General features: G+C 39.9%; 1 protein-coding gene across 2 annotated transcripts; it reads left to right on the plus strand.

Moving 5' to 3' along the window:
* Positions 1-557: 557 nt before the first annotated feature.
* On the plus strand, positions 558-27160 carry VPS26A (VPS26 retromer complex component A). Of its 2 annotated transcripts, none has more exons than XM_048857407.2 (9): positions 558-673; positions 9077-9226; positions 14145-14220; positions 16579-16735; positions 19242-19406; positions 19889-19995; positions 21485-21553; positions 24157-24299; positions 25298-27160. In XM_048857407.2, the coding sequence occupies exons 1-9, from the start codon at positions 671-673 to the stop codon at positions 25409-25411; spliced, it is 984 nt and encodes a 327-aa protein (XP_048713364.1). In that variant the 5' UTR covers positions 558-670; the 3' UTR covers positions 25412-27160. The 2 variants fall into 2 exon arrangements, with proteins under 2 accessions (XP_048713364.1, XP_048713365.1); XM_048857408.2 differs by lacking the exon at positions 558-673 and adding an exon at positions 4845-4864.

Raw genomic sequence — 27160 nt, forward strand, 5'->3', positions numbered from 1 at the left:
TCAGTTTTTTATAATAAATACCAATACATTCCTGGGAAATGTTAAAGTAAAAACCAAACCCAAAGGGCCTTGCTCCAAGAAGATCCTGAACCAAACCCAAAGTTGCTCTTAATAGAGACAGGGAAGTGAGTGAGCAGGGTAAGCAGGGCTGAGGTGGGGGGGCGCAATGGCTGGGTGGGGGCTGTGGGTACGACTGTGGGGTCCCCAGGCTGCCAGTTTTGTTGTAAGTAGGCAAGAGTTCTCGGGGCTCAGGCCCATGAGGTGATGCAGCAGATGGAGAAGCGACTGGCGGCCACAGGCCCTAGGGCGACACAAGCAGTGGCTGATTGGGCCTAGGTGCCTGGGGGGCAAGAGGAGAGAGGGCGGGGGTTGGCACCAGGCCTGGGCCTGCATGAGGGGCCACTGGGAGGTAGGAAGATGTCCTAGACTGGCGACCCATGCCTCGCAGATCGCTCTGGTTGCTAGGGCACTGCGCCCTCTACCGCCCCTGAGGGGCTCCCTGCAGACAGCGCGCGCTCCGCCCCCACGTCCTCTCCTTTCCCTTCTCCGTAGGGACTAGGGAGGGGCGGTCACGTGGCGGAGGGGCGGGGCGTGACCGCCTGAAGGGTCACATGACAGGGGCGCGGGCCGGAGCTGTTGCGGGTCGGGGTCGGTTGGAGGCGAAGTGACCATGGTGAGTGAGCGGGAGCTGGCACCTCGGGGGTCCCTGGGGTGAGCGTGTGGCGCCTCTCCCGTTCCGAGACGTCGGCGCGGCCTGCTCCGTTCCCCTGCCCGCGTGCGGCGCAGGCCCGGGGGCTGCGGAAGGGTTTTGGTGCGCTGGGGGCCGGGAGGGGCGAGTAGGGCCGGTGGCGGCAGCTCGCTCCCGTCGGGGACGCGCCTCGGGACGCGGATTCCCACCTGTGGCCGGCGGGGGCTGGCTCGCGGGCGCCCTCCCTGGCCCGCGTGTCGCTGAGAGGGCCCGCCCTCGGTTGCTCCGCAGGGTGCTGGGCCCGGCGCCCGCCCGGCTCCCCTCAGTCGGCGACATTCGACCTCTGATCCTGCAAGGGACTGCACCGGCTTCTCCTCCCGGCCGGCCCGCGCCCAGGCGCTGCGGTGGCTCGTGGCGTTCGGCCTGCGGCACGTTATGGTCGCTCCTCGCCCCGGTGGGCCCCGCGGAGCTGGCAGAGGCTGGGCTGGAGCACCTCTGCACGGCTGTCCCGCGGGGCCGATAACCCCTCCCCCACCACACCTCCTGCCAAGTGACTGTCGGCGGCGGGGCTGCAGGGCGGCTCCGGAGAGAGGCTCTGCAGCACCAGCTGTGCCGGTATCTGGCGTGGGTAGGCAGGCTGGGGAAAACAGTTCGACTATCCGAGCCTGGGGCGGTCTCTTTGCTTACACCCTGGGCATGTTTGATTTGGAAATGGAGCAACACAAAACTGGATCCAGTGCCACGTGGATGGGGTCATTTCTCAGAGTAAACACATCATAGGACTGGAAGGGACCTCGAGATCATCTGTTCCAGTTCCCTTGGACTCATGGCGGAACTAAGTATGATCTAGGTCGGGGGTTGTCAAACTTCATTGCACCACAATCCTCTTCTGACAACAAAAAGTACTATATGACCCCAGGTGGGGGACCGAAGCCTGAGTGTGCCCAATACCTGCCATTTCTGGGGGGAGGGGAAGCTAAAGCCCAAGGGCTTCAGCCCCCAGGCAGGGAGTCTGTAATCTCAGCCCCACTAACAAGTCTGAGCCAGCCCTGGCAACCCCATTAAAATGGGGTTGTGACCCACTTTGCGGTCCCGACTCAGTTTGCGAACCGCTGATCTAGACCATCCCTGATCTTAAAATTCTCCAAGGATGATGATTCCACAACCTCTCTAGGCAATTTATTTTAGTGCTTAAACACTCTGACAATTAGGAAGTTTTTCCTAATGTCCAACCTAACCTATCCATGTTGCAATTTAAGCCTATTGCTTTTTGTCCTATCTTCAGAGGTCAAGGAGAACAATTTTTTGTAACAACTAGGGCTGTCGATTAATTGCAGTTAACTCATGTGATTAACTCAAAATTAATTGTGATTAAAAACATTAATTGCCATTAATTGCACTCTTTAATAAGAGAATACCAATGGAAATGTATTAAATATTTTGGATGTTTTTTTACATTTTCATATATATTATATTGTGTGCTTTAATTTAAATCAAAGTGTATATTATTTTTGCTTACAAATATTTGCACTGTAAAAATGATTAACAAAAGATATAGTATTTTTCAGTTCACCTTGTACAAGTACTGTAGTGCAATCTTTGTCCTGAAAGCACAACTTACAAACATAGATTTTTGTTGTTGTTGTTTGTTTAATAAAAAAAAAAGTAAAACTTTAGAGCCTATAAGTCCACTCAGTCCTACTTCTTGTTCAGCCAATCTCTAAGACAAACAAGTTTGTTTACATTTACGGGAGATAATGCTGCCCTCTTCTTATTTACAATGTCACCAGAAAGTGAGAACGGGCATTTACATGGCACTTTTGTAGCCATCATTGCAAGGTATTTATGTGCCAGATATGCTAAACATTCGTATGCCCCTTCATGCTTCGGCCACCATTGCAGAGGACATGCTTCCATGCTGATGACGCTCATTTAAAAAAAATAAGTGTCAATTAAATTTCTGACTGAACACCTTGGGGGAGAATTGTATGTCTCCTGTTCTGTTTTACCTGCATTCTGCCCCATATTTCCTGTTATAGAAGTCTCTGATGATGACCCAGCACATGTTCATTTTAAGAACACTCTCACTGCAGATTTCACAAAACGCAAAGAAGGTACCAATGTAAGAATTCTAAAGATAGCCACAGCACTTGACCCAAGGTTTAAGAATCTGAAGTGCCTTCCAAAATCTGAGAGGGATGAGGTGTGGAGCTTGCTTTCAGAAGTCTTAAAAGAGCAACATCCTCTGATGAGGAAACTACAGAACCCAAACCACCAAAAAAAGAAAATCAACCTTCTGGTGGCATCTGAAAATAAACGTGTCAATCTGCAGTGCTTTGGATTGTTATCGAGCAGAACCTGCCATCAGCATGGACGCATGTCTTCTGGAATAGTGGTTGAAGCATGAAGGGACATGTGAATCTTTAGCACATCTGGCACGTAAATATCTTGCGACGCTGGCTCCAACGGTGCCATGAGAACACCTGTTCTTGCTTTCAGGTGGTATTGTAAACAAGAAGCGGGCAGCATTATCTCCTGCAAATGTAAACATACTTGTTTGTTTGAGCCATTGGCTGAACAAGAAGTAGGACTGTGAGTGGACTTGCAGGCTCTAAAATTTTACATTTTTATTTTTGAACACAAGTTTTTTTGTACATAATTCTACATTTGTAAGTTCAACTTTCATGATAAAGAGATTGTACTACAGTACTCGTGTTAGGTGAATTGAAAAATACTATTTCTCTTGTTTTTTTTACAGTGCAAATACTTGTAATCAAAAATAAATATTAAGTGAGCACTATACACTTTGTAATTGAAATCAGTATATTTGAAAACGTAGAAAACATCCACAGATATTTAAACAAATGGTACTCGATTAATTGCACTGTTAAACAATAATAGCGATTCAATTTTTTAATTGCTTGACAGACCTAGTAACAACCTTTTATGTATTTGAAAACTGTTATGCCCCCCTCAGTCTTCTCATCTCCAGACTAAACCTTTTTTTTTTTTTTCAATCTTCCCTCATAGGTCATGTTTTCTAGACCTTTAATTATATTTGTTGCTCTTCTCTGGACTTTCTCCAATTTGTCCACATCTTTCCTGAAATATGGTGCCCAGAACTAGAGACACTACTCCAGTTGAGGCCTAATCAGTGCAAAGTAGAGCAGAATTACTTCTCATGTCTTGCTTACAACACTCCTGTTAATATATCCCAGAATGATGCTTGCTCTCTTTTTCTTGTTTTTTTTTTGTTGTGATTTTTTTGGTAACAGTGTTACACTGCTAACTCATATTTAGCTTGTGGTCCACTTTGACCCCCAGATTCCTTTCCACAGTACTCCTTCGTCGGCAGTCCTTTCCCATTTTGTATGTGTGTAACTGATTGTTCCTTCCTAAATGGAATGCTTTGCATTTGTCCGTATTGAATGTCATTCTATTTATTTCAGACCATTTCTCCAGATCACTTTGAATTTTAATCCTATCCTCCAGTGCACTTGCAACCCCTCCCAGCTTGGTAACATCCACAAACTTTATAAGTGTTCTCTCTATGTGATTATCTAAATCCTTGATGAAGATACTGAACAGAACTGGACCCAGAACTGATCCTTGTGGGATCCTGCTTGATGCGCCCTTTCAGCTCGGCCATGAACCACTCACTGATGATTGCTCTCTGGGAATGGTTTTCCAAACAGTTATGGACTCACCTTGTAGTAGCTCCATCATGGTTGTATTTCCCTAGTTTGTTTGTGAGACGGTCATGTGAGACAGCATCAAAAGCCTTATTAAAGTCAAAATATATCTTGTCTACCACTTCCCCCTATACATCTTTCTTTGTTACCCTGTCAAAGAAAGATGTTAGGTTGGTTTGACACAATTTGTTCTTGACAAATCAGTGCTGACTATTACTTATCACCTTATTATCTTCTAGGTGTTTGCAAACTGATTGTTTAATTTTTTGCTCTATTATCTTTCTGGGTAGTGAAATTAAGATGTCTGTAATTCCTTGGGTTGCCCTTATTTCCTTTTTTTAATAGATTGGCACTATATATGCCCTCTTCCAATCATGTGGAATCTCTCCCATCTTTTATGAATTTTCAAAGATGACCATTAATGGCTCAGATATCTCCTCAGTCAACTCCTTGAGTATTCTTGGATGCATTTCATCAGGCCATGGTAACTTTAAGACATCTAACTTGTCTAAGTAATTTTTAACTTGCTCTTTCCCTATTTTAGCCTCTGATCCTACCTCATTTTCACTGGCATTCACAATGTTAGATGTCCAATCGCTATTAAACTTTTCAGTTTTCAATAAAACAAAAGTCATTTAGCACTTCTGCCATTTCCACATTTTCTGTTACTGTTTCCCTTCTCTGATTGAGTAAAGGGCCTACCTACCCTTTCCTTGGTTTTTCTTTGCTTCTGATGTATTTGTAGAATGTTTTCTTGTTACTCTTTGTCTCTAGCTAGTTGAATCTCTCTTGTTTTGTGACTTGGCCTTCTAATTTTGTGTTCCATACCTGTGTTATATGTTTATGTTCATCCTTTGTAATTTGACCTAGTTTCTACTTTTTGTAGGACTCTTCGAGGTTTTAAATCATTGAAGATCTACTTAAGCCATGGTGTTCTCTTGCTAAATTTTCTATCTTTTTCTACTCAGTGGGGTAGTTTGCTCTTGTGCCCTTAATAATATCTCTTGTTCTCCAATAGTAACAATATTTTTTATTATTCCTACTGTATTTGAGTCCTGCCAGTGTTCTTGCCTATCAAAACTTGACAGCTTGGTCCTTACTTGAAGAGTTTAGACTATTTTATTGCAGGCTATAAACAGTTCTGACACCTATCGTATGCTAAGTACATGTTGTGTCATCCAGAAGACTATATTATCCTGAAAGCATGAACTTTTTGGTTTAAGATTACTTATGTATTTGCCAAGCACACTTATGCTGCATATTTATATGGCATCCTCCCAAAATGCCTTACAAATTCTATGTAGGGGTTACTGAAATATACTTGCCTCTGTAGTTGAAAGTGCACAGCAATAGTACAGAAAGGTTTAGGACCATTTCATATTGTAAGGGTATGCCCACACTAAGTTAACATTGTGACTGTCTTTCCCTTACAAGGTATTTAGCAAGGAGATCAGATATGAAGAAACCAGTACACCAGATGCTATTTTTTTTTTTTTTAAAGTAGTCCACTGCCTTAGGAGGGAATCTCTTTTTTGGGGAAAGTTAGAGATCAGTTGGACAACATAACTAGAAGATCACAGTTTGAAAAATTAAGATTTTCATTTTTGGAAAACCTGTTTTTTGGAATGGCTTGTTTTTTAAAAATGGTTTAGCCTTGAAACTCCAAATTTGTTTTGTTTATCCATGCTAGATGAGAACTAGTCCTTTTGGGAAGGAGAATGGCTAATTCAGAAGTAACTTGTGAGTCTTGTAACTGTCTTGCAGTATTTGTAAGGTTAGCGATCTTCACTTCATATGCAAGATATAGCAGTCTATTTGTTGATATGTTTACATATAAACTATTTTGACACAAATTGAGGGAGGTGATGGTGCTTTTATTTAAAGGCTTTATTCTCCTTCAAATTGAAGCATAGGCCAGCCCATATGGGGAACATCTTAAAATAAGTATTGATGTGCAGTATCTTAAGAGTACTCTACTGTCAACCTCTGTTTCTATTGTGACTGCATTTTAGTGGCTCTGTCTATAATTTGTGAAATGCTATACCACAGCAGTTCTCAAACTGTGGGTCGGGACCCCAAGTGGGGTCGTCAGGGCTGGCTTAGACTTCATGGGGCCGAAGCCAACGCCTGAGGGCTTCAGTTTTGGGCAGTGGAGCTGAGATTACAGATCCCCTGCCTGGGGCTTAAGCCCTTGGCTTCACCTCTTCCCCCCCCACCCCCGGGGTGGCAGGGAGCGGGTGGGCTCAGGCTTCGGTCCCCCCTCCTAGGGTCGTATAGTAATTTTTATAGCTAGAAGGGGGTCATGGTGCAATGAAGTTTGAGAACCCCTGTACTATGGGATCCTTTTAGATGATGTGTGCTGTGAATGTAATCTGTTTTTGGTTTGGAGGTAAATGTGCATAAAACTCAATAGGCACTCTTTCAATTTGATACATGTAATTTCTGACTGCACTTTGAAAGTAGTACTGCATGTTTCAGGATTAAAGTGTTATAACTTAAACATATTTCTTGTATAGTAATGATTTGGGAGTTCTTCCTAAGTAACTAATTTAACTGGAAATTGAATATCAGAAAACAGATGTAGTCACAAAGCAAGCTTCTTTGATGTTCCACCTGTGAATGTAAATCTGTACTCAGCAGTGACTTGGAAGACTTCCCTGTTAGATGTGAGCCCCTCCTTAGGCTGCTTTTTGAGCTCATGGAGTCTAGGCTACAGAGCTTTCAGATGTTCTAAGCCAATGGGGTGGAGGGGTCTCCCATCAACTTACCTACCACCACTCACTGAGGCTGGGGTAATGATGACGATGGGAGAGGCTCTCCCACTGGCGTTTAGGTCAGTGTAACTTATGTAGTTCAGGGGGGTGGCTTAGTCACACCCCTGAGTGACACAGCTTGTACCGATGTAAGCTATAGTGTGTACATAGCCAGTACTGAGTGGAAGTCTCAGGTTAACTGTAGCTAATCTAGCTTTCTTTTACAGAATATTGCACCACTCTTTGTGAAGAGTTTTGGGGCAGTTTGCCAGAGTAACAAGCTCTAAGTAGAAACAAAGTACAGGGACTTTTTATTTAGCCTTGTGTATCTTAACCTATCATAAGATAAAAATTGCTTATGTCCTTTCTTCAGCCTGTCTTGCAGTCCTGTGTCTTGTTTCCCCAAACAGTGTCACTCTTGCTGATATGAGAGTTTTCTTCTCAGCAGTACCTGTTGTTTGGAACAGCTTTCTTGCATCATTAGTTCTATGCGTTGTTTAAGATTTTTAGCTAAATACCTCTCCTCTTCTATTGACTTTGTCCAAACTCTTCAAATTTTGTCTCCCCAGACTACAATTAAAGATCCTACATAGAATGAGAACGTATATTCTTTAAAGAATACCAAATGTACCCAGTAGAAGACAGTGAGGGACTACATCTAGTTTTGTGTGTGTGATTTGCATCCAGAATGTTCTGTTCAGGGGCAGAGACAACGAGGAGTCCTTGTGGCACCTTAGAGACTAACAAATTTATTTGTGTATACGCTTTCGTGGGCTAGAACCCACTTCGTCAGATGCGTGGAGTGGAAAATACAGGAGCAGGTATAAATACATGAAAGGATGGGAGTTGCCTTACCAAGTGTGAGGTTAGTCTAACGAGACAAATCAATTGACAGCAGGATAGCAAGGGAGGAAAAATAACTTTTGAAGTGGTAATGAGTGGCCCATTTCAGACAGTTAACGAGAAGTGTGAGTAATAGTAGGGGGAAACTAGTATTGGGGAAATTAGGTTTAGGTTTTGTAATGATCCAGGGGCAGTCACAGATAATTTTGAAATGTCCACTCTCATAACTTCAAAAGTTACTTTTCCTCCCTTGGTATCCTGCTGTCAATTGAATTGTCTTGTTAGACTAACCTCACACTTGGTAAGGCAATTCACATCTTTTCATGTATTTATACCTACTCCTGTCTTTTCCACTCCATGCATCTGATGAGGTGGGTTCTAGCCCATAGAATATCAGGGTTGGAAGGCACTGCCTTTCCTTCCTTCCTCAACCCAGAGTTCGGTGCATAGTCTTGGACCAAAAAACCATCTTTTTCCAGTTCTGCTTCCAGTGTTTCCTGTAGATCCTCTCCCTGGTCTTTCAGTTTGTGGCCTATTTCCTCTTACTCCAATAAACAGTTTTTTACAATGTTATACATAGTGTGTCCCAGTTTCTTAATTGTAAGGAATCCAAAAGTTTGTTTTTGAGTCTGGGTGTCTCAAGTATGATTTAAATCAATCAAATTTCAGTGGAAAGTTGCGGTACTAATAATTAGGGGCTGAAATTTTTTTGTGATCGTAATTGGGTACTAGAACTATCTACTTATTCCTGTTGTGACTAGTCAGTTTTGCTTGCACTGCTCATTCTTCAGCTTGCTACTGATCTTATCTTTTAATTATTTGCTGAGTACTGTCCCATGTGGTTATTATGAAACTACTTGTGTATAACTTTTTAAACATCCCAATGAAATGATTTGCATATTCTAAAAATTTGAGCTTTACATCTGCAAACTGAGATCTGTCCTTCAGTACACAGGGAATTTGTGTAATTGGGAACATACTTTCATCCCCCAGGCTTTAATTAGTATCATTGCCACAAACAAAAGATTAAAAAAATGTATTTCATAAAAGATAGTTATCTTTATCCCTGTGATAATCTGAAAAATAATTTTTTATTCCAGAGTTTTCTTGGAGGCTTTTTTGGTCCGATTTGTGAGATTGACATTATTCTTAATGATGCAGAAACACGAAAAACAGCAGAAATTAAAACTGAAGATGGCAAAATAGAAAAACACTTCCTCTTCTATGATGGTGAATCTGTTTCAGGAAAGGTAAGACTTGTGTGTGTTTCTAATGATTCTTTTTACTTTTTGCAGCACATAAATGCAAACTAGATATAAAACATGAGATATAGATTTTTCTTGGTTAGGTAAACTGGTTTGAACACCAGCTTAATTCTCTGGTCTGCCTTTGTTCTTAAAGGTCAGAAAATTATCTGTTCTATACCTACTTGTGACTAATGTAAACTTTAGTTCTTCAAATGGTTATTAGCCAGGATGGGCAGGAATGGTAGCCTCTGTTTGCCAGAAGCTGGGAATGAGCGACAGGGGATGGATCACTAGATTATCTGTTCTGTTCATGTCCTCTGGGGCACATGGCACTGGCCACTGTCGGAAGACAGGATACTAGGCTAGATGGACCTTTGGTCTGACCTAGTAAGGCCATTCTTGTGTTCATATTAGTTACTGTGGCAATTAATGGGAACCTCTGTTTTATATGTTCATTAGCCTATTGCTTCTTCTTTTCATCTCTTGTTTTCTTCCTGTCTCTGAAGAAGCCAGTGTAGCCAAAGGCATCCCTGTCACTTTGGAATAATTTTTCTTGTTGGAAGCAGTAATCTTTGGAACCCGAGAGAGGGGAAGGCCAAGAAGGCACCATTTATAGCAGTAGTCTTTGGACATCAATTACCTGCTTGTTCTGTACATCCTGAAGTTATGCCCCATGCCCTGAAGTGGCTTCTGGTGGTACATCAGAGGATCTTCAGCTCAGCTGGCCACCAGTTCAGTAGGGGAGAGTGTTTTGACAACAAATTGGGAAAGGATTAGGAAGCCCAAATCTGTTCCTTCCCTCAAAGAAACTGAGCTAGATGGCACCCTTTGCCTGTTTCTCAAGGGACCTATTCACCATCAGGGAATGCTCCCACTCTTCAGACCACCTTCTTTACACACACACCACGTCTGTGGACTCCTCCGAAATAGAGCATGAATCCCTGGAATGTCTTTCTAGAGTACTGAAACTTTCTCATGGGATGTCTGTAACTCAAGAGTCAGCATGTCTATGTAAAAAGAGGAAGCTACTAGCTTTCATATACTCATTTTCATATACTTTTTAAAAAAGGATGACGGTCTGGGAGGGCTTCTGAGGAGCTTTGACTAACGTAGTTCCAACTGGATTGGAAGACTGTTGGCTCCTCAGGCAGCTTCCCCTTTTTTTAACTCTTCCACCCCAAGATAACTGCTTGCATAATCTCTTGCATCCTCTGCCCCAGACATTAACAGATCACTAGTGATTTATGGACTGCAAGGTACAAGAATTTGTGAGCTCACAGCTCTGAGTTAGGATGTACTGTGCACTTCATGTTTCCATAGAGAGGATCTTCTCGTCCCAGGGAGATGAGATGGCTTACTATTTACTCATTAAGACCAGTAAGGTGTCTTTAAATAAATAATTTAAAATTGACAGTAGATTGGGCTTTCCGTGATTTTGTCCAGGATTCTCTTAAATTGGCATCCAGCACTGCAAGCTCCTTTCCCCACTAGGAGGGACCTAAGTTTACTAGACTTGGACAAAATAAATCTCAGTACAGTGTGCTTTAGGGGCTAACATCCACGGGAGATGCATCTAGATTCAGTTGTGTGGAAACAGTTAACCTAACAGGATTCACATCTTAAACTGAGCAGTAGCCAGGCTTCTCTGGCTTGTGAGTGGAATGTTTCTAAAGTTAAGCATTTAAGGGGAATCTCAATGACTGTGCCAGATGACATAAAGGAAGGAATCTCTGCCACCTCCCTGGGTAATAATTCCACACAATGATGGTCAAAGTAAAGAGTCTTTTGGCTGTGGAACTGACATCTAGTTGGCTAACTTCAAGTGCCATGATAAACCCTTATCTATGTCTAAATCAGTCTCAATTTTGTTAACCTTTTTTATGAGAAGGAAGGAGGTAATTTTATTAGTGCTGGTGTGTGATAGTTATTCTGTTCTTAACAGGCACAAGGTGGAAGAGATACAAGCTAGAAAAAGTGGGGAAAATATGGCTTTTGTTGATTTTTTTTGGAACACTGGATGGATGGCTAGTTACGAATGGATGCTTTGGTAGGCAAGGACACCATGGCACTTGTTGCATGAACCGTGGTTTGCATTTTGATCAAGGGACATCATCTGGTTGGGTCCTTTTTCCTTAGATAGAACGGGGTTGTGTCTGACTCATCTTGCTGTGCTAATGCAGTGCAGTTGATTTCAGGATTTGATGAAAAGCTGAGAGAGAGAAAGATGATAGGAGGAAGGAAATAGTGGGGCAGAAAGTAACACAACAGGAATGGGAGACAAGCTCTTGTGTGCCTCTGTGCTGTTTGGCCGAGGACTGGATGTCATGTTGATTTTCAAGGCCTGATGGCCTTCCTCTCGGGAAGAAAATCCTTTTGTCAGCTCCTTCTCTCCTGGGATCAGGGAGGATGAGTCCATGAGTTGGGAAGAGACAAGACCTGATAAACTAAGATGCATTGGGATGAGATGTTCTTTTCAAAGTCTCATTTTAAGAACCACAAAAAGGTCGTGGGAGAGGGGAAGTTGGTTGCATTGTTCATCCCCCCTCTTTATTTTGTCCACTAATAGTCCTAATATCTGACATACCAATTTTGGTTCATTAATTTCTGGTTCCGCATCTTTTCTTTCTGCCAAGCATGATTTCAACAAATACCTTGAATTACATCAGGAGGCCTTTTTGTTTAGACTAATTCAGTCTTAGTCTCCTTTTTGTACCTTTTTCCCCCATCAACATTTGTTGTTACATCAACCTATAAACTTCTTATGAACTTTCAGGTGCTTTTTACATTTGAGCTTACAATTAAGGTAAATTTTTGGGCTCAGTTATTACCACTACTTATTCTCTGTTGTATCTCCCAAGCCTATCTACTTGTGACACCTACTTTTGAGTGACTGCTCACTTTGGTATATCTTTCCTTTCCTTTAATGAACAGTGAAATAGTTACATGTTGACACTTAGTGTCCTCATATTGCATCTGAGTTTGTGCCCTTGGAGACAACTGGGGTAGTTCACATCTGAGCCATTGGATAAGGTTCTCTAAAAGCTCAGGCAGACACTACATCAGCTACACTGGGGTTATATTTTGAAGTTTTCTTCACACTAACAGCTAAAGATTTGCTCTTTTTAAAATGAAAGCTGAGACTGTGGAGGACAGCTGAGAAGCATACTGCATCCTTCCCCCCCCACCCCCACTCCTTTGTGCTCTCAGGGGCCATGCACCACACTTTGGGGAAACAATGATCAAGTGAAATGCTCCAGCTTTCTTTAGCTCTTCTTGGAAAGGAGAGCCAGAGATGCTCATCCCAAGCCATTGGATCCATTGGTTAGTGAATGTCTTTGGGCATAAATGCTTCCTTTACCTCCAAAGAGTTGCAGATAGTAAATGGGTACTGTAAGAGTTACATTCTCTATCCCACCCCCAGAAAGGTCCAAATGTTTTTGTCCGGCTCTATCAACTGCACTCCATAAAGCAGAGTAGCTAAATGCCCAGTAGGGGGAGCATGAGTTAAGCATTGTTCCCACAACTTTCTTGGAATAGCTCATGCTTATAACAAATTCATTGCATGTTTGTGCCTGGGGGAGGGGAGGGGGAAAGGATTGTGGAGGGTGAAGTCAAGTCTTAAAATAGATCCCTGATAACTGAACTTACGACCAATACCAAATATAGGGAGCTCAGAAGGAGCCCCAGCATGGCTGACAAGCAGTATCTTGATAAGTCTAGCTTGGGGGTCGGCAACCTTTGGCCCGTGGCCCACCAGGGTAAGCCCCTGGCAAGCTTACCTGCATCCGCAGGTTCGGCCGATCGCGGCTGCGGGAAGTGGCATGGGCCGAGGGATGTGCTGGCTGCCACTTCCTGCAGCCCCCATTGGCCTAGAGCGGCGAACCGCAGCCTGTGGGAGCCACAATTGGTTGAACCTGCAGACGCGGCAGGTAAACAAACCGGCCCAGCCCACCAGGGGGCTTTCTCTGGCGGGCCGGAGGCCAACGATTGCCGATCCCTGGTCTAGCTTATACTTTTCCTGCTCCTCTTGAACTCTTTTTTTTGTGTTAGGGTAACAACTGGGATTTGGGGTGGGATGGGGCGTTGGAGATTGGTGCTGGTCTTTCATATTACTGGGTAGGTTGGCAAACTTTAGCACCCTACCTGTTACTGACTGCAAGACTGAGTGAACCTCCTTTTCATCTGTAGTAGTCCTATTGCCTTGCCTTTATCTCCCATTAAGTCCTGAAGGGGTGTCAGGATGTCAAGCTGAAGGACCCCAGCTGGTGGTAAATGATGTAACTGAATTTGGCAACATGAAAGCAGAACCTCCATCGCTCACGTCTCCAACCATACAGTTGAATAGCTCACATTTAATCAAGAAGTGTGAAAACACTATTGTAGTAATCTGGATAAAATCGTACTAGTTTGAGCTGACAGCTTTTTGTCTAAAACAATGAAATTTCAGTAGTTTAAACACTTCTATGAATGCTTTCCATTTTGAGAAGTCGGTCAGTTAAGATCTTTTCCTTGTAGCTGTTTTCTCCTGGAAAGGTTTTAGGCCTCAAGAATGTTGTACAAGGAGGAAGGAAAAGTTGTCTAGTCAGATGACTACTCTAAATAGGAGAGTTGAACTGCCAGGAATAAAGTACGTTTCTGATCCTGTAGTGGAGCATTACTAATTTGATGGCAATTTTACAATCCCTTGGACAGTCTTTATCTGTCCTTAATGCATCCTCTTGCGTATAACCCTTAAAGGCAATACACAAGCTTAAACCCTTAAAAATCATGGAGTGGAAAAAGACAGGGGAGGGAAGGAGAGAGCTTTCTGGGCACACCCAAATAACTGATCTTTGTCCAGAAGTGAAAGTAAACACCTGCTGTGCTACAGTGGAAAGTATAAAAGCCTCCAACTATTATTGTTTTTTTGTTTTTTTTTCAGGTGAACATAGCCTTTAAACAACCTGGAAAGAGGTTAGAGCACCAAGGAATTAGAATTGAATTTGTAGGACAAATTGGTGAGTTTTGAAGCTGCCAATGTGGTAAGGGTAGATGTGATTTATGGAACTTTTACATTCATAACTGTAAGCACTCTGGCTCAGTCCTCATGACTACATCAGGATAGTGGTTAACAAGTGCTGAAGTAAGACAATGTCTTAGTCATTTTAACTCAGAAGTAATGTGCTACTTGTACTGGTCAGAAATTGGAAAAAGCAGCAGTCTTCCTCTTTCCTCTTTCGCCAGTCTGTTTAAGAGTTGATTGATTTATGGGAAACCTGGAGAAACATTTTATGGCCAACCAGAGAGCGTGCTTGCCATTTACACAACTTATTGCCACATGTGATCAATGCAGAACTGTGTTCACAGTCTTAATCTGCATACTCAAAATGAAAACCTAGGAAAATTTAGACTTTTTTTTTTTTAAACCACAAGTGGCAATCGCATGAAAAATAACACCCAAAAATTCATCTCTCTCGCTTATTTCTCATGTCTTCTTTAGTGTATCAAACTAAAATGCCAAGCATGTACCAGCTGTGCAGGCCTGGATTACTTTTTTAGTCTCTAATCCTTGATTTAGAGGGAAAAGGAGGTATAGGAAAAAGAAGGATGGTAATGGTCTAATTACCTCTTTCTAGATATACGTCTGTGGCCCTTGCAGTATTCTAAAGTGTAGTTGTGTACTGTTACTGAACATAAAGTAAGGTGTCTTAAATATCTCAAAGTGCAGAGATCCTATAAAATTGCCTGATAACACTGCATTAAACTAAAGTTCTTTTATTTCCCATTCAGATTTAGAAGCTAAAATTGTGAAGAATCTGCATCATTTGGTTAGGTTCAAAGGTCTATCAGTAGTTTCTCCCAAAAAAACTTGAAATATCCTTTCTCTATACAGCTTAGATTTATTATAAAATTCTATATCTTCTGTTTACAATAGCCTCTCTGATTAATACAAAAAGTATTCTTCCTGCCTCAGAAAATACAACAGTAAATTTACTAGAAAATCATGAAGTAGTATAATTAAAATGAAACAGTTGTCCAGTGAACAAAATACACTTCGCAACATTCTTTTAATTATGATCACTTTGTTTTGTAACATGCAAAAAACAGTAACTAATGTGTCTGTCACTTAAATACTGTTCTTTTGTATTTCTAACAAGCTGCTTTTGTGATGCATTATTACTTGGGTTGTGGTATATTTAAATGTGAACCTGCTTAGAGTAATGAATTTATTTTTAATTCTCTGCTAGGGAGAATTAATTATATTTGACAAATTTATTAAAATTTTTTAATTCCTCGTGATAGTTACTGTCATGTAACTGACCATGTTTCTTTACAATTCTGAATCCTAAACAACAATTTATATGTAGAAATGGTTTTCCTGATAGGTTTTGCAAAGTTAAAAATATGTATTATGTGAAGACTGGGTGGCTCAAAAATTTAGTAATAAGATTAAACACTAAGGGTCACAGGAAGTCCTGGTGTAAATGCATGCAACTCCATTAGTCGGTGTGTGCCTGTTTACAGCATGATAGAACTTGGACCTAAGTGGCTGGTTTGAACTTACCTGGGTTGGTCGTAATGATGATATACCTTCTAACAGTTTTTTTTGTAACTTGTAGATTAATTGGTGGTGAGAGTCCTGTTCCAAATGTTGCTAATTGCCTTCTTTTAGCCTTTCTGCTGTAACTACCAGAGACTTAAGTGGACATGGAGACTTTATTACAGAATGTTGGAATTAATTTATATTTATATTTATGTTACTATGACACTAATTTAACCAGAAATTCCTTTATTTAATTGAGGCCTAATGGTCTTTATACAGTTGCTCTAAATAATAAGTATTCTACTACATCCAAACAGTAACAAAACATTTATAAACATTTGATCAAAATACTTACAAACGGTAAATTCAGAAGTGCTTAGACCCATATTGGTTGGCTCCAACTTCAGGTAGGTATTGAGAATGAACCATCTAATAGCTTGTCTTTTTAAACCCTTTAACAAACAAGTGATGTCATTGCCTGTTGCCAATTTAGCTAAAAAACAGGGTTTGGCCAATTTGGGTCATTACTGGTTCAACACACACAATTCTTGTTTTTAACTATCTCTGATAATTAGGGCCTTTTTTTCTTTCTATCTTATCATTTATCTTTCTGGTCTAGTTGTTGTAATTTGATGCTGAAGATTGCTGACCTTTTTGCTGATGTGTTTTAAATTCCACTGATCTGGAGGTGAATTTAATGGCTGTCTCTTCTCCCCAACACACCTTACTTCCAGCAGTCAGAGTAAAACTATAAAAAGAGGTTTCAAATGATGTTCACTTCAACAGTTGTTTATTAATAAACTCTTTCTAACTTCTTGCTTCTCAATTTCAGAACTCTTCAATGACAAGAGCAACACTCATGAATTTGTAAACCTAGTGAAAGAACTGGCCTTACCAGGAGAACTGACACAAAGCAGAAGTTATGACTTTGAGTTTATGCAAGTTGAGAAGCCATATGAATCCTACATTGGTGCCAATGTCAGATTGAGGTATGAAAATATGCATTTAAGCAGGCAGATTCTATGAAATTTGATACTAGAATCAGATATCCTTTTAGGTTATATGTAAAACAGGCTGAGTGTGCATTCAACAAAATGGTAATTTTGTCAAGTCTGTTTCCCATTAAGTTGTAAACATAAAATTAACACTGTGTATTACAGAACTAAAATTTGTATCTTTCTCCAAAACTCTGTACATGGGATTTACTTTTACTGTGCTCACACTCACAGTGGCACTCTTTTCTAGATGGACAGTGAAACTTCCACCTAGAAAATGGGTTGGTATTTCAATCATTTCACCTGTTCATGAAGTCCAGCCCTTTTTTAAGGTGACGCTTTCTCAAGTGTTGATTTTGATTCCAATAGAACGCATGAAGTGACATTTTTCAGAGGACTTAAGGGTATAATTCTGGTAGCTCTTTGGAAACATCAGGATCACATGGAGGGTTATAGCAAAGACCACTCAAGACATCTGCTGGTCTCCCAAATCTCTCATAGCAAGGCTTCTTCTGAATTAAAAAAATATCTTCAGCTCTGTCATATAAACCCAGTTCTCTGTTGTAGGGGTTGTGAAAATGCTGTATGTCCCCTTTTTAAAATTGAAAGTTAACTTATGAATAAAATACTTTTCTCAAGCACAATGTTTTGATTATTTCCTGTTAACAAAGAGGATAAGGTGAAAAAATAACATTTGACCCACTACTTTGAAGGACACCAAGATAGAAAGTAGAGTTGATGTCTGTGAAGAGATCTTGTATTTGAGAACGTAAGGAGGATTTTGGTTTATAGCACTCTGATTCTTGATATGTATCAACTAGAGATGTCGATTCATCGCAGTTAGCTCATGCAATTAACTCAAAAAAATTAACTGCGATTAAAAAAATTAATCGCGCTTAATCGTATTGTTAAACAATAGATTACCAATTGAAATTTTTTTTGATTACATAACTGCACTCAAAAACAAAACAATGTAAAACTTTAGAGCCTAAAATTCCACTCAAGTCCTACTTCTTGTTCAGCCAATCACTAAGAGAAACAAGTTTGTTTACATTTACAGGAAATATGCTGCCTGTTTCTTATTTACAATGTCACCTGAAAGTGAGAACAGGAGTTCGCGTGGCACTTTTGTAGCCATCATTGCAAGGTATTTATGTGCCAGATATGCTAAACATTCATAAGCCTTTCCTGCTTCAGCCACCATTCCGGAGGACATGCTGATGATGATCGTTTAAAAAAAAAATATAGTGTGTTAATTTAAATTGGACTGAACTCCTTGTGGGAGAATTGTATGTCTCCTGTTCTGTTTTACCCGCATTCTGCCATATATTTCGTGTTATAGCAGTCTCGGATGATGACCCAGCACATGGTGTTTGACAGTGTTCGTAAATCACTGCAGATTTGACAAAATGCAAAGAAGGTACCAATGTGAAATTTCTAAAAATAGCTACAGCACTTGACCCAAGGCTTCAGATTTTGGAAGGCACTTCAGAGTTTTAGAGGGATGAGGTGTGGAGCATGCTTTCAGAAGTCTTAAAAGAGCAACATTTCGATGCGGAAACTACAGAACCCGAACCACCAAAAAAAGAAAATCAAGCTTCTGTTGGTGACATCTGACTCAGATGATGAAAATGAACATGCATTGGTCCGCTCTGCTTAGGATTGTTATTGAGCAGAACCTGTCATCAGCATGTCCTCTGGAATGGTGGGTGAAGCATGAAAGGACGTATGAATCTTTAGCGCATCTGGCACATAAATATCTTGCAATGCCAGTTACAACAGTGCTGTGCGAACATCTGGTCTCACTTTCAGGTGACACTGTAAACAAGAAGCGGGCAGCATTGTCTCCTGCAAATGTAACCAAACTTGTTTGTCTGAGTGATTTGGCTGAAGTAGGACCCAGTGGACTTGTAGGCTGTAAAGTTTTACATAGTTTTATTTTTGAATGCAGTTATTTTCTTGTACGTAATTCTACATGTGTAAGTTCAACTTTCATGATAAAGAGATTGCGCTACAATACTTTAAGTGAATTGAAATATACTATCTTTTTTACAGTGCAAATATTTGTAATAAAAGTTATAAAGTGAGCACTGTACACTTTATTCTGTGTTGTAATTGAAATCAATATATTTGAAAATGTAGAAAACATTCAAAAATATTTAAATAAATGGTATTCTATCCTTAACAGCTCGATTAATCGCGATGAATTTTTTTAATCGCTTGACAGCCCTAGTATCAACGTGACTAAAGGAAATGAGACTGGAGGCATGTGTTGCCAAGGCTTTGACTTGACTAGCTAGTAAGTTAAACAATGGATAAAATTCTGTAGAATGTTTGGGTTTAAAGAGAAATGTCTAGTTACTGAATATAAAATGACCCTCTTGTAGTCTTACTTTGTTTTTTAGTTATTTCATTAGAGTGTCACCTTGGCAACTTCATCCATAAAAACAATATAATCTGCATAACTGAGTCTCTGTTAACTTTACTGTTTACTTCATAGGTATTTTCTTAAAGTGACAATAGTAAGACGACTGTCAGACTTGGTAAAAGAATATGATCTTATTGTTCACCAGCTTGCGACATACCCAGATGTTAACAACTCTATTAAAATGGAAGTAGGCATTGAAGACTGCCTGCATATAGAATTTGAATATAACAAGTCGAAGTAAGTGTGACTCAAAACCTACACAAATAGAAGTACTCAAATTGATCAAGAAGAGAGTAACCTTTGATGTAATATAGATGACTTACCGTAATGATTCTTGCATTATGAGCTTTTTTTAGATTCTGGAGGCTTGGAAACAAAATGATTGATCATAAAGGCAAAGATTAGATTTTCAGAGTAGTTGCCAAGTGCCTTTTTCAGTGCTTAACATTCAGTCTCTTGCAAACTTACTAGCGACTTTGATTTCACTCCTGAAATCATGCTATTTGGATGACTGTAGTGCATTCTCAGTTGGAATCTATAATGGTAGGGATGTTCTAGCCTCACTTGAGTGGTTGGGAAACCCACCTTAGCAGAAGGGCACTGTTCGGTTCAGTTTCAGCAATAAAAATGATGACCTGTATATTTTTTTCTTAAACTCTAGCTAGAATCATGTGTATTAGGTAAGCCTTTAACTGAAAGCCATGTTTGTTCTCCTAAAGGTATCACTTAAAGGATGTGATTGTTGGAAAAATTTATTTCCTCTTAGTAAGAATAAAAATTCAGCACATGGAGTTGCAGCTGATCAAAAAGGAGATCACTGGAATTGGTAAGATGAGCAAAAAAGGAAGAATACCAATATGAACTAGTAATTTGTATATCATAAAGTTGATGCAAACCTAATAGTAAGAAGTTAAACTAAATATATATATCTTTGATTATCAGACATTTTAATGGGGTTTCTGTTCATCTGGGGTTCAGAATCAAATTTGATATCTAGTATAAAAGTAGCTAGATCTTGTAGTAGACATCTGCTTCATACTTTAGGATTCAAAGCTTGCTTTTGGGTTGGAGAGCTCATCCTAGATCACTGAAATTTACAGGCTACTTACAGAACTCTTGATACTCAAACTAAAAATATGCATGAGCATGAATTGTTTGGTTATTCACTTCAGTCTAATATCTGAAATTAGTGGACTTTTTTTTTTTTTTAAACAGTTGAGGAGGCCGGTCATGTCCTTTGAACAGTAGATAATTGTGAAGACGGGCATTTTTTGAAATCTTTAAGTCCCATTAACTTTCATTAGGGTTCATAAGTAACTCTTGAAATGGGACTTACAAGCCTACATTAGGCATTTTTGAAAATGTTACCCTTCGTCTACATTCCCCCCCCCCCGCCCCCCACCCTTATTAAAGGAGCTATATCTGGAAAGTATTGTCTTTATATAAAGACCTAACTTTACAAATATCAGTGTTAGGTTTGGTCTTTGCTGTTTTTCTGAACGATGATTTGGAGGTCTGGGATATCTGAATGCTCATACTTCAACTGAAGAGGTAGTGATGCTGCATCTTTAACAGACTTCCTATATTTGAGTGTCCATTAGTCATTGGAATTAAATAGGTGTTAGTTATTAAAAGCAAACCAAAAACAGTTTTTGTGATGCCAGAATTTTACAAGCTCTTCAGTCATCTTACAGTTTTCCAGGGTAAACAAGACATGAATTTGTAACATGGAAAAGAAACAGAAAAATGTATTTCCTTAAAACTTAAGCTGCTTTAAATACATCAGAGAGGGTGCAAATAATTTCTTTTCCTTTACAAGTCAATCTTTACACCTTTAAGCGACACATTTTTGTTAAACCCCTCATGACTTCTGAACTTGTTACAGAGCTACTCGATCCCTCAAATAAGTAGATAACTCTTGATAGTACTATGTCCATTTCACAAAATCAGCAAACAATTTAAGTTTGAACTCGAAGGAGGTTTGAAGCAGGAGGAGGTGGATGATTGCAGGTAAAGTTTCCAAAGCATTTCCCCATACTATTTGTAGCTCTACCTAATATTTTTTGTCACTTATGAATATAAACACTATTGGAAGTTGAGTCTTTTTCTTAATATACACAATCTTTCTTAAAATACATACAAAGGGAAACCAAGGGTTTGTGCCCATTAAAGGGAAACCACTGTTCTTGGGCAGGAGTTGCCATAAGACTACTGTTTGGGGTCCTGTAGTTTCATTGAAAAAGCATATCAAGTAAATGTTCCAAAAAGTCTCTCATCAACATGTTGCACTTTTTTTTTTTTTTTTCTTAAACTAGGGCCCAGTACCACAACAGAGACGGAAACCATTGCTAAGTATGAAATAATGGATGGTGCGCCAGTCAAAGGTAAATAATTGCTCTTGAACTTTGGAGAGCATTCTAGTGTAAAAATTATAACCAGGTTTTTAAAATGAGTTTGCTTCTATATAGATAAGAATTTTTCTTTGGGTTGTAAAAGAGGTACGGTAAGGTAGAACACCCAAAGCTGCAAGTGGCAATAGTGATTACTTAACCTAGAGATGGGATTCTAATTATGAAATTTTGTTTGAAGTTCAATCCTTTTTACTACTCCTACTCACCCCCACAAGTACCTGTGATCTGATTTGGGATTCCAGTTCAAGACCATCTCTACTACATTAACAGCTCACTGTATAGGAGGAATTGAAGAATATTCTTCCTAAAAAGCGGGAGGACAGTCCCTCTTTTCTCTGATTTTGCTGCCAAGTGCTCCCCTCCTTTAGTAGTATTTTTAAGTACTTCCATCTCTGATCTCCACCGTATTTGCCTCTTTGGAAGCAGACTCTTCAGCAAGCCTCTGAGCACAAGCCACCTGGTGCCTACTGTCGGAACATGCAGCTGCTCTAAGGCAGTGGTTCTCAACCAGGGGTACAAAGAGGAAAGAGGTCTTCCAGGGGGCATATCCAGTGGTGAGCTGGAGCCGGTTCGCACTGGTTTGTGCGAACCGGTTGTTAAATTTTGAAGCCGATTTCAAACCGGTTGCTAAAGGGGTGGGCAAACTCTGGCCCGTGGGACTGTACTGTCCGGCCCGCCTGAGCTCTCGGTTGGGGAGGCTTCCCTGAGAATCCCTTTTAAATTTTTACTTATCTGGTAGCGCTTCAGGCCTTCGGCAGCAGGTCCTTCACTTGCTCCAGGTCTTCAGCGACACTTTGGCGCGGGTCCGTCAGTGCCTCCGAAAACCCAGAATGACTGAAGGACCTGCTGCTGAAGTGCCGCCGAAGACCCGGAGCGACTGAAGGAACCGGTTCTTCAGCTTTTGGCAGCTCATCACTGGGTACATCAACTCACCTAGATATTTGCCTAGTTTTACAACAGGCTATATAATAAGCAGAAGTGAAGTCAGTACAAACTAAAATTTTCATACAGACAATGACTTGTTTATACTGCTCTATATACTATACACTCAAATGTAAGTACTATATTTATATTCCCATTGATTTATTATAATATGGTAAAAATGAGAAAGTAATAGTACACAGTAATAGTGTGCTGTGACAATTTTGTATTTTAATGTCTGATTTTGTAAGTAAATAGTCTTTTAGCTGAGGTGAAACTTGGGGTACATGAGACAAATCAGACACATGGTAGTCTGGAAAGGATGAGAACCACTGCTCTAAGGGCTCATGGACAGCAACTGTGCTATGAATATTTAGGTGCCTCTAAATTAAAATAACTCACTGGGTGGAAAAGATATTATTCCTTAGGCCTGGTCTAAACATGAAGTTCCACCAGTTTAGGTAATGGTGTAGTTTAACTAAAATAAGTTTAAAAGTTGGTGCAGCTTTGTTGGGCAAACTAAAATAAGTCATGATAAACAAACTTGAACACGTTTATGTGTTTAAAACTGATTGCCCCTAATGGGCAAGCTATGCTGATATATCTGTTTGAAATTGGTTATAAGTGTGTCCACATAGGGATTTAACTAAACTGGTGCAAGTTTGCTTGTGTAGTCAAGCCCCTAGAAAGTTTCCTTTTCCCCTCTGAGCTATTGCAGCCAATATCTTGAGGGCACTTCAAGACTTGGAATGGGGCAGATTCTGGAACAATTAGGAGTCCTGAAGGAAGAGGCTGGCTGCTAATGATTCTCAAGCTTGCTTCCAGAGAAGAGTTTAGGGAGGGATGTGGTAAATAAAGGTAGAGGAAAAGAAGGATCACAAGGCTTAAAGCTCCTTAAGAAAAATCAGTGGGAGAAAGGGAAGAAAGTAGGTAGGGAGGGTTCTGGTGTGTAGTGGGGAGGGGTACAGGTATGCAAGCTGCCAATCACTGATGGTGACAGAACTCCCTTGAGCAGCTACTTTAGGATCCCGAGACAAGACTGAACAGCAAGATTAAATCACTGTTTCTGGTGACAGGGCTATTTGATGGTTGTGTTGCAAAAACTCCAACTAGAATTTGGATCCTGCAGATCCAGATCAGTCTGATTCAGGCACGGCTGAAGAACATTGACTGATTAATAGTTGTCTGATCTGGTTTTGAGTGAAAATAGTGTTCTTATTGACTTTGAGCTAGTATTGGCATTTTCCATAATAGCTCTGACAACGAGACTTAGATTATTTTAGTAATTTAGTGATGAGAGGTCCCAGAAAGGGTAATGCTGGTGACCGTTCATACTTGACACTGGCTTCTTATTTAATTATAGTAGATTGGCCTTCAAGGTGTTGGTCCTTTAAAGCCCTGAATGGTCTGGAATCCAGTTAGGTGAAATAACCTCTCACTTATACCATCTTCTGGCACACCGTTGACTTAAAGGCTCTTGTACACTTCAGGACCTGTGTTGGGTTTCCCAGATGAGGGCCTGTGCCCTTAGAATCTGAAGGGTGCTTGGGTAGAAGACCACCACTTTTCCACCCAGTCTTACGCATTTTGGGGAATGTGTTTTAATGAGAGTTCTCTCAGATGAAACTAATTCTAACTTTTCTTTCCTCTTCAAGGTGAATCAATTCCTATAAGACTTTTCTTAGCAGGCTATGATCCAACGCCTACAATGAGGGATGTGAACAAAAAATTTTCAGTGAGATACTTTTTGAATCTAGTGCTTGTGGATGAAGAAGACAGACGGTACTTCAAACAACAGGTATGGTGTTGTACAGGCTGGAGTCTTGTGGCAGGCTGGTTTTTGTTGTGAAGTTTTTTGTTTTTTTGTTTGTTTTAATTGTTCATATTTGGAAACAGAACAAGTAAACTCTGTTACAAAAAGAAATGTGAAATAATTACTTTTCTCCCATTTGCTGTACTGAATAGTACGCGCACAAAACTTAATTTGTGAGTGAGGAAGAAGGGGATGATGAACACTATATTTTAGCAAAGATGAGGTATTAGTGTGGTACAAAATGCAAGAAAGGAGTGATTGATGCCCCACAGAACTTACAATCTAAATAGCCAGACAAAACAATACTGATAGAAATTGCTGTGTGTCCAAAAGGGAAATTATTTTGGAGCATTATTTTTAAATTACTGGATGTGCAACATTTTTTTGTTTCACTTGAGTGGGTTAATGCTGGATGAAGAGACACAAGGCATTTGATTTGGTTCCTGGCATAAGAGAATACAAAGGTAAGGGTGTGAAAAGGATATAAAGGGCAGGGGGGATACTTTGTGACCATAAGAAGAAATATGGATAGGAACAAAACTGAAAGCAGGTAAACAAGACCTTAAAGTATGAATAAGAAGCTTGAATTTAATGCAGAAAGTAAGAAGAAGCCAAAACGATTAGAAGAGGGGAGTGGCATGATTCAGAGTTTGAGCAAGAAATATTTACCTTTAATTTGTTTGATAGCACAGAAGGGGAGCAAAGTGAGCATTGGAGTAGCCAGAGAGGAGGTGACTAACTAGGAGAGAGCACAGGACACATGGATATGCAATTTTAATATTTATAAACCGAATTGCTTTGGTTTGAGAACACATCTGTACCTGATTTATAGAAATATAGCTTATTACAGAATGGAAATAGTGATGCGAAGTATTTTGGAAACCTTGCATCAATAGAAACTTATGATTAATTTTGAGGTTATGGGGTTAATATTTGACCAGACATAACGCTATACTAAATGAGCATTTGCTTCCCCTATATAGGAAATAATTCTTTGGAGAAAAGCTCCTGAGAAACTGAGGAAACCACGAACAAATTTTCACCAGCGGTTTGAATCTCCAGAACCACAAGCATCTGCTGAGCAACCTGAAATGTGAACTAGATAGGAGGTGAAAAAACTGTTGTGACACTTCAGCAGAGTAAAGGTGGCAGCAGCCTGTAGGAGAAGAGAAGGCAAAAACTCACATTACACCGGTCTTCCTTCGTCTTACAGTGCTGCATTTACCGTATTACTAAAACATTCGTCAAGTAAACATTCAAGTGTGTATATACATTTAAAATAAAGTGCTTTCTCAAACACTGGAACTTTCTTAAGCTACTATTTTATACTGCACATTTTACTTTGATAATGTTATGCACTCGATATGCATAAAGCTTAAACAAATCTAGTTATATATTTCCATGCATGTAGGCTTGTATATTTATTTTTTTGCTAATCACCTACAATATGTAGATTAAAGCATTTCTCCTCCATCATGTCATTTATCGCATGCATACCTCCAATGCTGCTTATCTGAACTGGTTTTGAAACCAACAGATAAGTATACTTGTCTAAATTACACTAAAAATCAGGGTTTATGGTGGATCTTTTGTCTTTAGAATGAGACTTTTAAATATTCTTGACATGTGAGCATAGTTTAACTCTTTACCACAAACTTACTGTACCTGTTTGGAGTCTTCTAAGACCATACCGTGGTTCTCAGAGGCTTTGAATCTTGTATCTTTCACAAGAACGTTCACAAACAAATTTGTTCCCAAGATGATCCTTTTAGATGTGTGGTGGCTCTTACACTTCACTCTAACCATATTTGTTTTTACTTAGAACTTCCAGAAACAGTTTACTGACAAGTCTAATGTTTTCTAGTAACTGTAGAACTCACTTCTCCCACCATTGCTGTTTTACTTTAATTGAGATAAGGGGGGATGGAAATGTTTTAACATAGCTGACTCTTAATGATTAAACTGAGACTTAGTGTTACATTCTTGAAATCAACTTTTTACATGCACAATATTTACTCATCTCCTCTTGGATTCACAAATCTACTCCCCTCTTTATAGCTTGTTCCCTTGCCATCCTGGGGGAGGAGGAAAAATGACAGCCTCTCAGAAGAACATACTTATTCTCGTCCATCTAGGCCTATAAATGGGTGGGAGACAAACTGTTGGGTGGTTTTTATTTTTTATTTATTTTTTTTTTGAAAGATATTTTTTAAACTGGTTGAGTTCAAAAAGTGTTGAGAAATTTGTCTAGAAAAACGGAATATTTTTGTCTTACTCATCTCTTGTGAGTTTAGAGTCTTTGAACAAATTACTTAAACAAGTTAGCCTCCATTCACAATTAATCACGTAGTCTGTTATCAGACATAATATATATGGATTGGACACAAAATGAACCATGCTGTGTGGAAGGCTACTTGCGCTTGTAGTTCATTTGGACTATAAACAAGACACTCTTTCTAAACTTCAATGCAGGCATCATTGGTTTACCTTACTTTATGAGTAAGCAAAATAATTGAATTACACTTCTGTAAAAACATTTTACTACTATGGAACTTTGATAAAGCAGACCAAGATTCTATGTACTATATACTGGGGTATTTCTCTTAAATGTGGATATCTGAGTGCAAATTTAACTCCCTCATGTAAGTGCCTGTTGAGAAATTTTTTTTTTTTTAAAAAGCCAAATATTTTCATGATCACTTGCATGTTGTAATCCGGAAACTATTCCAAGAGACTTTGAAAACAGATTGTATTTAACTAGCCTCAGATTGTGCAACCATGTATAATAAACAGGAAACACACTGAACCTCTATTTGAGTTATTAAAATAGCTGTATTCTCACTAAA

This window comes from Caretta caretta, chromosome 7 (assembly GCF_965140235.1).
Source record: "Caretta caretta isolate rCarCar2 chromosome 7, rCarCar1.hap1, whole genome shotgun sequence".
Classification (NCBI taxonomy): Eukaryota; Metazoa; Chordata; order Testudines; family Cheloniidae; genus Caretta; species Caretta caretta.